General features: G+C 42.2%; 1 protein-coding gene across 1 annotated transcript; it reads left to right on the top strand.

Annotated features, from left to right (window-relative positions):
* Positions 1 to 9,906: 9,906 nt before the first annotated feature.
* On the top strand, positions 9,907 to 13,565 carry PDE6G (phosphodiesterase 6G). Its single transcript, XM_040436655.1, has 3 exons — positions 9,907 to 10,052; positions 11,693 to 11,733; positions 13,489 to 13,565. The coding sequence occupies exons 1-3, from the start codon at positions 9,907 to 9,909 to the stop codon at positions 13,563 to 13,565; spliced, it is 264 nt and encodes an 87-aa protein (XP_040292589.1).

Here is a 13,565-nt window from a genome sequence, read left to right as displayed (position 1 = left end):
TTATAATACTGATGTCTTCTTTTAGAGACAGAGGGGCCTGTGGGATCTCTTAGGCACCAGGAATCAGGTGCGACTACAATCTTTGCTTAGCCATGCTCATGGTCAGATACTGTATATTTCCATGGGTCCTTATGGTGTTATCATATGACTTTTGGAGGTGGATGGCCCTTCACAGAGCATGGATTCAACCTAAGCTGGAACCCCAATCTTCTCAGTAAGCCTGGTAGCAACCAGAACAGCTCCCTTCTATGCAGATCCTAGACCAATTTATTATATACTGTATATTGAAGGACCCTCCATATGGTTTCAACAACCCAAGGCAGTCCAATGTTTCTAGGAGCAAGAATAATCCCCTACTGTGCTTACGTTGCTGGGGTTTTGTATGAGAATACATCTACATGACCAGTTCAGTACTGTTTAAGAGGATTACATGCTAAGTGATGTCATCAGTGCAGTTTCCCAGGAGTCAGTTCTATAAATCCGGCTTCCATAACGGATTATGTTTTCTTGTAAATAAAAGCATCAATGTCATTCATAATTCATCATGGGTTTAGATGATCATGAAATCATGATAGACAACCAAGAATTAACTGGTTGAGCAGATGCTATCATGTAAAAGACACCAGCCCACATAATACCTTCCAACTATGAGAGTTACCATATTTCTGTGTGACAGCCATTTTAAGGAACCAATGAAAGTTGTAGAGAAGGAGCGTGATGGTTTCCATGGCCCATGGTGCAGTATAATTATAGGAAATGTCCACTTTTGGACAAATCCTTTTCCAATGTTCGGAATTCCTTTCTGAAGAAATTTTTGAGGTTCTTAGACAGGGACATCCAAGCAAGACTTTACCTAATGAGGGGCAAGCGTGATAGGAGCATCCCAACTTCCACGCTGCTATATCTTCCTACCCTGTTCTATTGTACAGTGCTCTTCTCAACTTGATTGGCAGCGATTGGCTCTTTCAAAGGAACTTACATGTGTATCTACTTCACCACTCTCATCCCTCAAAGACTTGCAGTTACACCCATCTCTTATGAGGAGATGTTGGACATAGAATGTGTACAGTACTCTTGACGCACTATATGGAGAAAAAAAAGTGTTGAGATACCTACACATTATACCTACATGAGCTTTTAGAACCACTCTAAATCCATAGACATTAATATGGATTTGGTCCCCCCTTTGCAGCTAAAACAGCTTTCACATTGGTGGAGGGGGCCAGGATGACCATCTCTGTTCTAGTTCATCCCAAAGGTGTTGGATGAGCTTGAGGTCAGGACTATGTGTGGCTGTTTTTCCACACCAAAGTCACCAAACCATGCCTTTATGGATCTAGCTTTGTGCACTGGAGCGCTAGAACAGAGAAGGTTGTTCTCCAAACTGTACCAGCAAAGTTGGAAGTGTACAATTGTCCAAAATGTCTTTGTTTCCCTTGAGTCGAACTAAGGGACTTAGGCTAACCTCTGAACCCTTCCCCATAGCATCATACCTCCTACACCAAACAGCTGGCAAAATGCAGTCAAGCAAGTAATGTTCTAGCATTCACCACGCCCAGACTGATCCTTCAGACTTGTCCATATTGAAAAGTGTGATTCATCGCTCCACAGAACACGTTAAGGATGCATTAAAATTTTCTGCCAGAAAATTCCCAACATCAAGACTTCCCCCATGTCATCCTATGAAGCTGAAAATTTTCTATTCTTGCGTTGCATTCCGCTGCAGAATTTACATTCCGAAGCATAACCAAATGTTCTGTTGCCGATTTCCTGTGTGAGAATCTCTCCATTCAATTCAATGAGAAACTGATTCTGCAGTGGAAAAATCTGCAACAAAATCCTCACCCCAAAAAATCAGCACCTGTGGATTTTCTGGTGGAAACTTCCACCACCTGCGAGTGCACCCATACACTACTCCATAGCCTAATAGTGTTGTGCTCTATAACTCTCCATCCTACGTTTGGCATTGTGCTTAGTGATGTAAAGGACCTTTTATGCGGGCAGATTATTGTTAAGATAATCATTAACGAGCGTTCGTATGAATGTTCGTTAGCGATCATCTGGCAGTGTAATACTGCCGCCAATTATACGATGAACGAGCAAGCAACGTTGTGTTGCCGGCAAACAATGAGACAGTATAGAGACGAGCGAGCTTTAATGCATCGCTCGTCCCTATACTGAGGAGGAGATCGCTGCATGTAATAGCAGCTGTATTCTCCTCTAACGAGCAGGTGATTGACGGGCCTTACGGCTTGCATGCCACTGCTCGGCATTGGCCATGCCATGAAGCTCCCAGCACAGCACAGTTTTTGTGCTGATGTTAATACCAGAGGAAGTTTGGACTCTGCATTTATTGTTTGAGCAGAGCTTTGGTGGCTTTTATGCATTTGGCGACCCCTCAAATGAGGAGCCAAATATCAACCGAAAATTTGAAATCACAGGTGCCTATAACCGACAACTCCTATATGGGAACACCCAAGCTCCCGCATACAGAAATAACCACCCTGAGGAAGCTGACGCGAAACACGTGTTGGGGTTTTGCAGGTGCCATCAATCGGGTCTGTACTTCAGTCTTGTGATTCTGATAGCTTTCTTGTTCAGGAAGGTTAACCACATGGTGATATACCTTTAACCTTTCTGTTTGTATTTATCACTTTATTATGTACAATTACTTTTGACCCCCTTTTTTGCTGGCACACTCCTTGTGTGTGTGTGTGTGTTTTTGCCAATTCATATGTGTATTTTATACTTTGGTCTTAATATTTGAATAACGATACGTTTTGATTCATTTTTGGTGGTTATTTCTGTATGCGGGTGCTTGGGTGTTCCCATATAGGAGTTGTAGTCTCTACTTTGTGGCCGAGTGGCTGTGGTTCCTTCTACTTTACAATATTACCACTCACAGTTCATGGTAAAATATCTAAGATGAAAGAAATTCCAGGAAGTGATTTGTAGCAGTAGTGACATCCTATTACAGGACCATGCTGGAGGTCAATGAGCTTTTTATAACCAGCCACTCTTTCACAAATGTTTGTAAAGGAAGAATGCATGACTAGAGGCTGGAATTTATGCATCTGTAGTAATGGCAGACTGCATGGCTAGGGGCTGGATTTTATACACCTGTGGCAATGGCAGTGAATAAAAAAACAACCTGAAGCCAATGATTAAGACGTGTGTCCCAATACTTTTCCCATATACTGTATGTGCGTTACTATGAATTAGGTTTGCATTATTTAAATTATAACCATCCCTACTTAATCAGTCAATACTGACCCATTAACACTGGGGTTGAGTAACATGATCATCTCCATATTCCATCTGCTCTCACATATGGATGGATAGATTATATAAGAGGAAGATCTTTTTTACTTTATTATGTTAGGTAGGTCAGATGAATTTTGGTCAGATTTAAAAAGAGTTTATGGCATTTCCATAAAAAAAAACCAAAAAAAAAAAACAACAACATAAAATTATACTGGTAAGGATCGAATAGACCACCACATATGAGGAAAACAATGGATCCCCATTATTGGAGGAGAGTTAAGAGTTTGAGGGTCCCAGTCCAATATAATGATGTCCAATACATTTTCCACCAAAACTGATTAGTCTTCAGATGACTAGAGATCCAAATCCTGTCCTGGCTCCTGGTGGAGAAGTCTCTATGCAAATATGTTTTTGTTAGAAGTACTACTGCCTCCTATGTATAACTGCTATAATACGGCCCCATCTACAAGAAAATAATTGCTCTAATACCACCTCCTATATATAAGAATACTAATAATACTACTTCTATGTTCAACAGTATAACTACTATAATACTGCCTCTATGTACGAGACTATACCTACTATAATACTGCTCCTATGTACAAGAATATAACTACTATAATACTGCCTCCTATGTACAAGAATATAACTACTATAATACTGCTCCTATGTACAAGAATATAACTACTATAATACTGCTCCTATGTACAAGAATATAACTACTATAATACTGCCTCTTATGTACAAGAATATAACTACTATAATACTGCTCCTATGTACAAGAATATAACTACTATAATACTGCTCCTATGTACAAGAATATAACTACTATAATACTGCTCCTATGTTCAAGAATATAACTTCTATAATACTGCTCCTATGTACTAGAATATAACTACTATAATACTGCTCCTATATACAACAATAGAACTACTATAAGGGTTCATTCACACGTCCGTAGTGTATTGCGGATCTGCAGTACACCCGGCTGGCACCCCCATAGAACTGCATATTCTTGTCCGCAATTGCGGAAAAGAATAGGACATGTTCTATTTTTTTCCAGAGCCGCAGACCGGAAGATCGGGGGTGCGATCCGGAAACATGGATGCAGACAGCACACTGTGTGCTGTCTGCATCCATTCCTGCCCCATAGAGAATGAACGGGTCCGCACCCTTCTGCAATTTACGGAATAAATGCGGACCCATTCTGCGGACGTATCAATGGACCCTAATACTGCCTCCTATGTACAAGAATATAACTACTATAATACTGCTCCTATGTACAAGAATATAACTACTATAATACTGCTCCTATGTACAAGAATATAACTACTATAATACTGCCCCATGTACAAGAATATAACTAGTATAATACTGCTCCTATGTACAAGAATATAACTACTATAATACTGCCTCCTATATACCAGAATATAACTACTATAATACTGCCTCCTATGTAAAAGAATATAATACTATAATACTGCCTCCTATGTAAAAGAATATAATACTATAATACTGCCTCCTATGTACAAGAATATAACTAATATAATACTGCCTCCTATGTACAAGAATATAACTACTATAATACTGCTTCTATGTACAAGAATATAACTACTATAATACTGCTCCTATGTACAAGAATATAACTACTATAATACTGCCTCCTATGTACAAGAATATAACTACTATAATACTGCTCCTATGTACAAGAATATAACTACTATAATACTGCTCCTATGTACACTGCTCAAAAAAATAAAGGGAACACAAAAATAACACATCCTAGATCTGAATTAATTAAATATTCTTCTGAAATACTTTGTTCTTTACATAGTTGAATGTGCTGACAACAAAATCACACAAAAAATAAAAATGGAATTCCAATTTTTCAACCCATGGAGGTCTGGATTTGGAGTCACCCTCAAAATTAAAGTGGAAAAACACACTACGGGCTGATCCAACTTTGATGTAATGTCCTTAAAACAAGTCAAAATGAGGCTCAGTAGTGTGTCTGGCCTCCACGTGCCTGTATGACCTCCCTACAACGCCTGTGCATGCTCCTGATGAGGTGGCGGACGGTCTCCTGAGGGATCTCCTCCCAGACCTGGACTAAAGCATCTGCCAACTCCTGGACAGTCTGTGGTGCAACGTGACGTTGGTGGATAGAGCGAGACATGATGTCCCAGATGTGCTCAATTGGATTCAGGTCTGGGGAAGGGGCGGGCCAGTCCATAGCATCAATGCCTTCATCTTGCAGGAACTGCTGACACACTCCAGCCACATGAGGTCTAGCATTGTCTTGCATTAGGAGGAACCCAGGGCCAACCGCACCAGCATATGGTCTCACAAGGGGTCTTAGGATCTCATCTCGGTACCTAATGGCAGTTAGGCTACCTCTGGCGAGCACATGGAGGGCTGTGCGGCCCTCCAAAGAAATGCCACCCCACACCATTACTGACCCAATGCCAAACCGGTCATGCTGGAGGATGTTGCAGGCAGCAGAACGTTCTCCACGGCGTCTCCAGACTCTGTCACGTCTGTCACATGTGCTCAGTGTGAACCTGCTTTCATCTGTGAAGAGTACAGGGCGCCAGTGGCGAATTTGCCAATTTTGGTGTTCTCTGGCAAATGCCAAACGTCCTGCACTGTGTTGGGCTGTAAGCACAACCCCCACCTGTGGACGTGGGGCCCTCATATCACCCTCATGGAGTCTGTTTCTGACCGTTTGAGCAGACACATGCACATTTGTGGCCTGCTGGAGGTCATTTTGCAGGGCTCTGACAGTGCTCCTGTTCCTCCTTGCACAAAGGCGGAGGTAGCGGTCCTGCTGCTGGGTTGTTGCCCTCCTACGGCCTCCTCCACGTCTCCTGATGTACTGGCCTGTCTCCTGGTAGCGCCTCCATGCTCTGGACACTACGCTGACAGACACAGCAAACCTTCTTGCCACAGCTCGCATTGATGTGCCATCCTGGATAAGCTGCACTACCTGAGCCACTTGTGTGGGTTGTAGACTCCGTCTCATGCTACCACTAGAGTGAAAGCACCGCCAGCATTCAAAAGTGACCAAAACATCAGCCAGGAAGCATAGGAACTGAGAAGCGGTCTGTGGTCACCACCTGCAGAACCACTCCTTTATTGGGGGTGTCTTGCTAATTGCCTATAATTTCCACCTGTTGTCTATCCCATTTGCACAACAGCATGTGAAATTGATTGTCACTCAGTGTTGCTTCCCAAGTGGACAGTTTGATTTCACAGAAGTGTGATTGACTTGGAGTTACATTGTGTTGTTTAAGTGTTCCCTTTATTTTTTTGAGCAGTGTACAAGAATATAACTACTATAATACTGCTCGTATGTACAAGAATATAACTACTATAATACTGCCTCCTATGTACAAGAATATAACTACTATAATACTGCTTCTATGTACAAGAATATAACTACTATAATACTGCCTCCTATGTACAAGAATATAACTATTATAGGGGCCCACACGCACTAATTTTGCCTGGCGTTTTTAGGGCACCATTTTTTGCTGCTTTTTTTTGTTGCAAGCAATGCGTTTGCCCACCAGCATTTTAATAGCCATGTTTCCCCTATAGTGAAGGTAATGTGAAAACACCTGAAAAACAAAAAAGCCAAGAGCTCCAGCATGCTGAGCCATCTAATGGACAAAATAGTCAGTAGAAAAAAAACTAATAACAAAACGTGTGTCCTGTATTTAATATCCCACAGACCTTCAGGTAACAAAAACACACCAAGAAAACTCAGGTGCAAAAAAAAATGCCACTACAAAAGCAAAATTCCAGAAAAATGGCAGTAATAGCTTCACACATAGGGTATCTCCTATGTACAAGAACATGCTATGACCTGTGCCATCATCTCTGCTGTGGGGAGAGGATTATTGCTATAACACTATGTGTAGAATGACACTTGAGATGCCGTCCATTGATGTTTATAGTGTGCCTCGTTCCTGGAGTGTCTCCTCTCTGACTCTTGCAGTATTTTTGTTGTTATTACACATCACATTCTCATAATTGCCTCTCACGTCCTTGAGTTAAGAGGATCAGCCTTGAGCCGAGATAATACACAGGTCAACGCAGATTACAATTTCCCATTAAAACTGCACCAGAAAAAAAATGGGTCACAAAAAGGAAGGAGTCTGATTGGTTGCCTTGGTTCGAAAGAAATGTAGGAAGTAGCAAGAAATGGCAATCACTATGCCATGCGGTATGGGGCAATGCTAACCTTGCATAATTAAATGTAATTCTCATAATAGTGTAGTCTTAGGCCTCTTTCACACTTGCGTTGTCCGGATCCGTCGTGTACTCCATTTGCCAGAAGTGCCCGCCGGATCCGTAACACCGCAAGTGAACTGAAAGCATTTGAAGACGGATCCGTCTTCAAAATGCGTTCAGTGTTACTATGGCAGCCAGGACGCTATTAAAGTCCTGGTTGCCATAGTAGTAGTGGGGAGCGGGGGAGCAGTATACTTACAGTCTGTGCGGCTCCCGGGGCGCTCCAGAATGACGTCAGAGCGCCCCATGCGCATGGATGACGTGCCATGTGATCACATGATCCATGCGCTTGGGGCGCCCTGACGTCACTCTGGAGCGCCCCGGGAGCCGCACGGACGGTAAGTATGCTGCTCCCCCACTCCCAGCTACACTTTACCATGGCTGCCAGGACTTTAGCGTCCCGGCAGCCATGGTAACCATTCAGAAAAAGCTAAACGTCGAGTCCGGCAATGCGCCGAAACGACGTTTAGCTTAAGGCGGATCTGTTTTTTCCAATGTGATCAAAATCCTGATCAGGATTCAAATGTAATCAGTTTTCACACGTTTTTCCGGATCCGGCGGCAGTTCCGTTGACGGAATTGAACGCCGGTTTCAAACAACGCTAGTGTTAAAGTTGCCTAAAAAGAGTGTTCCTCAGGTATTTCTAAAGTGTTAGGATGTTTCGTTACTTTATGTAATCACCTTGGTTCAGAAGATTAAATATATGAATGCCCTCCACTTGGGCACTCCGAACCTGCGCAGGGATTCTGGTCTATACAATAGACTCAAACAAATAATGGAGAAGAACCAACCTGAGGTTTCTTATCTTCTACCTTTTTTTTGTTGCGTTGTTATAAAGGAGTATGCTCCATAGACTGCCTTGAGTCCTGAAGAGAGGGGCCTAGTCCAGCCCTAGTTCCTATAAACCTTTCCAGTACCTCTAGAGGACTCCCCTCTGAAGAGGAACTGCATTGCTGGCAAAAAAAAGGGTATGAGGAACTGGCCCAAAGGTTAAGGAAAGAAAATAAGTAGCAAAAGCAGTCACCAAAATTAGGGTCCAGTTTTATGTTACTGGTGGAAGTGTGCACTATAATAATAATAATTAGCGAGGCTCCTACAGGCTATGAAGCTGCACCGTTTGCAATATTTATTATTTAAAAGTCAGTTGAACCTTTCAATTATGGTGGCATCACCAACAATGTATATGAGGACCTCCTGACTGTTCCACACATGGTACAGCGTGGACATCAAGTTTGATCCTGTCAAAATGTTCTCAGTCTACCAATTGTCAAAAACCACTGTAAGCTAGGCTTTAAGGGGTATTCCCATCTGGACATTTATGACATGTTGATAGGATATGCCATAAATGTCCACCAGAGGTGGGACTCACACCTAAGACCTGCTCTTATTTCAAGAACAGGTCTCGAAGTGAATAGAGAACAAGCTGCTCATGCGTGGTTTCCTCTATTCACTGCAAGGGGATATAAATATCCTAGTGCTGGCTTGGCTATCGAGGAGTGGCCACACAAGTGCTGTGTCCTTTCCTTTCACTGCCATGGATTTCCCAAAACAGCCAGAAGTCTCATAGAAGTCAACAGAAAGGACGCTGCACATTCACATTGTGTTCTCAGTCCACTGTGGGCCCTGTTCTTCAGATAGAAGCAGATCTCAAATGTTCAAGAAGTCCTAGTAAAAACAAAGGACATGCTAGGAAACACACATACCATAGTCCATGTGGCTTCTACTGGTCACGGGCAAGACCCACCTCCATTTGACCCTATTCTGCGATTTCAGAGGTAAGCACTGGATGAGGTAGCAAACAAGGTAAGGGGAACCAACCCAAAATTCACATAGCCTTCTGTCTTATAAGATGGGGGATGAAGGAACGGGTCCTTCTGACAGGGCATGGGTATGTGTTGCTATGGTCCAAGATCATTGAAGCCATGGCCATTTTGGAGGAATAAGTTCAAACAACAAGTGCCACAGTATTCAAGTCTATGGCTCTGATGAAAGTAGCCAAGCACAGAGTTGGACGCCCACCATTTTCACGTTTTCTACTGAGTGATAATTGCCTCCTGCCAGAATAATTTAAGGGTAGGTAGAGAATGAGGTTCACATGTATAAATACAAACCTGATGATGCCTCTTATGCATTCCATCGTAGACATCTAGTCTACTCTACCATATGTATTACGGTCACCAGACACTGCATACTATTGACCTACATTTGTTTAAGATGACACTTGAGTGCTTACAGAATGTTCTCCCTTCCAGGTGGTCCTAGAATTCCATCCTTCACCTGGAGTCACCCAGATTTTATCCACTTTGCCTGTGAGTCTACTGGAGCCAAAGAGGTTCCAAGCTCGCCATGAATCTTGAGCCGGCAAAGTCTGAAATTAAATCTGCCACACGTGTGACAGGGGGACCTGCCACCCCACGGAAAGGACCACCAAAATTCAAGCAGCGACAGACCAGGCAGTTTAAGAGTAAACCTCCAAAGAAAGGAGTTCAGGGGTAAGAAAACATACCTAGCTAGTACTTGGCATCATTGGCATATATTCCACCAAGGATACTTTAAGGACTATCAGGCTACCTGCACACGGTTCAGATTTGTATGCAGAAAATATTCCGGAAAACTGCATACAAAAAAAACACACACTAAATCCACACTATTTATTTCAGTTTTGTTTTGCAGCAGTTTTTATGTTGTGGATTTTCTATTTATGATAACCTCATTAAAGGCTATGGGGAAAACCACTACATCTAAGGTGTGGATTCACACAAACAATTGACATGCTTCAGATTTTAAAATCCTCATGGCAGGTCAATTTCTGCACGTAAATGATACGGAAAAAATAACATGAGATGTCAAATCTCATTCACTTTGCTTGTACTGAATTACGACGCGGTTTTTCTGCATCGTGTGATGTTACCCTGTAATACATGCGGTTCTGTTCTGTTTTTTTGCGGTGGAATCATAGCAAAATCCACAGCAGATTTTTCTGCTATATTTTCAGTCACATTTGAACCTGGCCTTAGGGTAGGTTCATGTCAGATTTTTGGCAAGGTTTTCTGTGCGGATTCCATGCTGAATGACTTGCAGTGGAGTGAATCACTGAGTTAAAAACTAAGACTCCCCCACGACATGTTTCACCAGATTACTGGCTTCTTCAGGGGAAATGGGCAGCCCATTTCCCCTGAAGAAGCCAGTAATCTGGTGAAACATGTTGTGGGGGAGTCTTAGTTTTTAACTCAGTGATTCACTCCACTGCAAGTCAGTTAGTAGTAGTCCGGCTGGCCTACTTATCAATGCTAGGTTCACCTAAGCAGTTAGACACGGTATCAATACCGTGACCGTTCTGACTGCAGTGTCTACTATCAGGATAGATGCCAATTTGATAGCACATGGGACGCTCTAAAGTGTTGTTTCACAGTGGGTTGACGGTTCCTCGCTCCCACAATTAAAAGGTTGGATTGACAACCCAGTCTAGTTGATAGTGGCACCACATAGCGGTATGATGGCAGCATATTATATGTAAAGTGACAGGGGTGAGAGATCGTGCACTTGCTCTCCCTCCTGATCCACTGCCTATTTCTCGATTTAACAGTGGAGTGTTGACTGTATTTTTAACTTTTTTCCTTTTTTGGTTCATTAAAATTAAAATAAAGGTATTAGGTTCACATTTAGCTTTTTATCCAAGTAACAATAAAAGTGAAGTATTAATTTGCACCTGGGGCAAGATAGGTTCAACGCCTGTATAGGCATCTGTAAATAAACTATTAATAAACCTTACCCAGGATATGTCCCTCCTATAGACCACCCATTTTTTGAAAAAGTATCAAGGGTGTTGGAAAGGGGAAGAGTCACACATCTGGGGACTTGCACCTACATTTGCGACTTCTCTGTGACAGTTTGAACATAGATACATTTGCTCCCCAAGGTAGTCTACTGCAGGGACCTGTAGATGTCAGCTACAACCTGTGGAGGAACCAGGAAGGAAGTGTTTAATTTCCCTGCAGTGCCTCCATAGGAGAAACTGAGTATTACACTGTGTGCATTGAATCAATATCTATGTCTAAGTGAATAGTTCCCATCAACTGCAATAGACACAACTTTCTTCACCCTAAATATCTCCTCCGTACTTCCCTTACAGATTTGGTGACGATATCCCTGGAATGGAAGGTCTTGGAACAGGTATTACAATCTTTGCATTTGCCTTGCTATATTATAACATGAAAGGGTATTAAGAGAAAGGCTGTCAGATATTTTATAGTTTAATCGTTCACTGGTTATTTAGAAGACAAGGTAAATTAGAAAGGTGCTGAACTTTTCATATACAATGATTAAGGCTTCCTTTTTTTTCGTTTACATTTCGTTTTTTGCGTTCCGTATACGTTTTTTTTGCGTTCCGTTTCCGTTCAAACATAGAACATGTCCTATTATTGTCCGCTAAAAACGATCCGTGGCTCCATTCAAGTCACATCTGTGTTTTCCTTTCTGATTTTGAGATCTGGGAGAGGATATCAAAAAATCGGAGGAAAACGCTTAAGTTTTGTCTCCATTCTCTGTCAATGGGGACAAAACTGAACAAACCGGAAAGGAGTGCACCAGGATGCATTCCATTCCAGTTTGTTGCGTTCCCATGCCGGGCACAAAACTGGTGCAAACAGCGTTTTTGTGCATGGCATGGGAAACTGAACATGCCGGATCCGGCACTAATAACCATGTAAATGAATGGTGTAGGATCCGGTTTTTTTTCGGACACAGGTTAGTGCATGTTCATTTTTTACATAATACAACCGGATCTGTTCTGAACGGATGCAGCTAGTTGTATTATTCACGCAGAAGCGTTTTGCTGTGGTTTTAAGATCCCATGCCGGATCTCAAAACCGGACAGCAAAAACGCATATGTGAAAGTAGCCTTATTTGTGTTTAACAGGAAGAAGCTGAATGTGATGCGCGTATCATATTCGCCTCCCTGTCAATACTTTAGTCCACCAGGGAGCTGCCAATAACCCTTTCACTCCTAGACCACCAAAGATGATAGCATTAGCAACATTTACTAACTTAGACCAACAGGAATGCCAGCATGAACATCATTTACTATCTTAGACCATCAAAAATCATAGCATGCACACCTTACATTACCCCAGACCACCAGGGATGCTAGCATTAACTCCTTTATTACTTTAGAAAGCCAAGTTTATACACACTAAGGGGCTCACTCAGACAACCTCATCAGTTTTGCTGTCCCCAAATTTTTTATCTGCAAAACACGGATACCGACCATGTGCGTTCCGCATTTTGTGGAACAGAATGACCAGACCTATGATAGAAATGCCTATTCTTGTCTGGAAAAATGGACAAGAATAGGACATGTTATATTATTTTTTTGATTGGCCAAGGAACAGAAGTATCGTGTGCTGTCCGCATCTTTGGTGGCCCCGTTGAAATAAATGGGCCTGCACCCATTTTGCTAAATTGTGGAACAGATGCAGACACAAATATACAGTCATCTGAATGAGCCATAACTATTTCTCTAGACCACCAGGGTTATTACAATTAAAGGGCATCTGTCAGCAGATTTGTACCTATTAAACTGGCTGACGTGTTACAAGTGCACTGAAGGTGTCTGTGTTGATCCCATGTTCATATGTGCCTACATTGCTAAGAAAAATTATGTTTTAATATATGCAAATGAGCCTATAAAAGCAACGGGGGCGTTACTATTATTGTTGAAAAATTTGATATAAAAAACACTGTGCCGTTTTCATCTTGGCACTTGCACACCTACGTTTCAGGTATGCATGTGCTCCTAAATGCAGAAAGGAACCTGAAAATGTAGGGCTCAAAAAGAAAATTCTTTCTGCTGGCCAGACATGAGATTAGTTTGTGAAACAATATAGGCGTCTGTTATTTTCCTGACTATTGTGTATTTTGTCTTTACAGACATCACCGTCATCTGCCCCTGGGAGGCCTTCAGCCACTTGGAGCTGCACGAATTGGCCCAGTATGGCATCATCTAG

The sequence above is a fragment of the Bufo bufo genome, chromosome 6 (assembly GCF_905171765.1).
Source record: "Bufo bufo chromosome 6, aBufBuf1.1, whole genome shotgun sequence".
Classification (NCBI taxonomy): Eukaryota; Metazoa; Chordata; class Amphibia; order Anura; family Bufonidae; genus Bufo; species Bufo bufo.
Note: the sequence above shows the minus strand (reverse complement) of the source record. Positions and strands in the feature narration are given on the sequence as shown.

Bases quoted from the DNA above. Each gene is read 5' to 3' on its own strand.
- PDE6G (XM_040436655.1), top strand. From the start codon at position 9,907: ATGAATCTTGAGCCGGCAAAGTCTGAAATTAAATCTGCCACACGTGTG. The intron at 10,053-11,692 runs GTAAGAAAACAT...CTTCCCTTACAG, and splicing joins CCAAAGAAAGGAGTTCAGGG to ATTTGGTGACGATATCCCTG. The intron at 11,734-13,488 runs GTATTACAATCT...TTGTCTTTACAG, and splicing joins AATGGAAGGTCTTGGAACAG to ACATCACCGTCATCTGCCCC.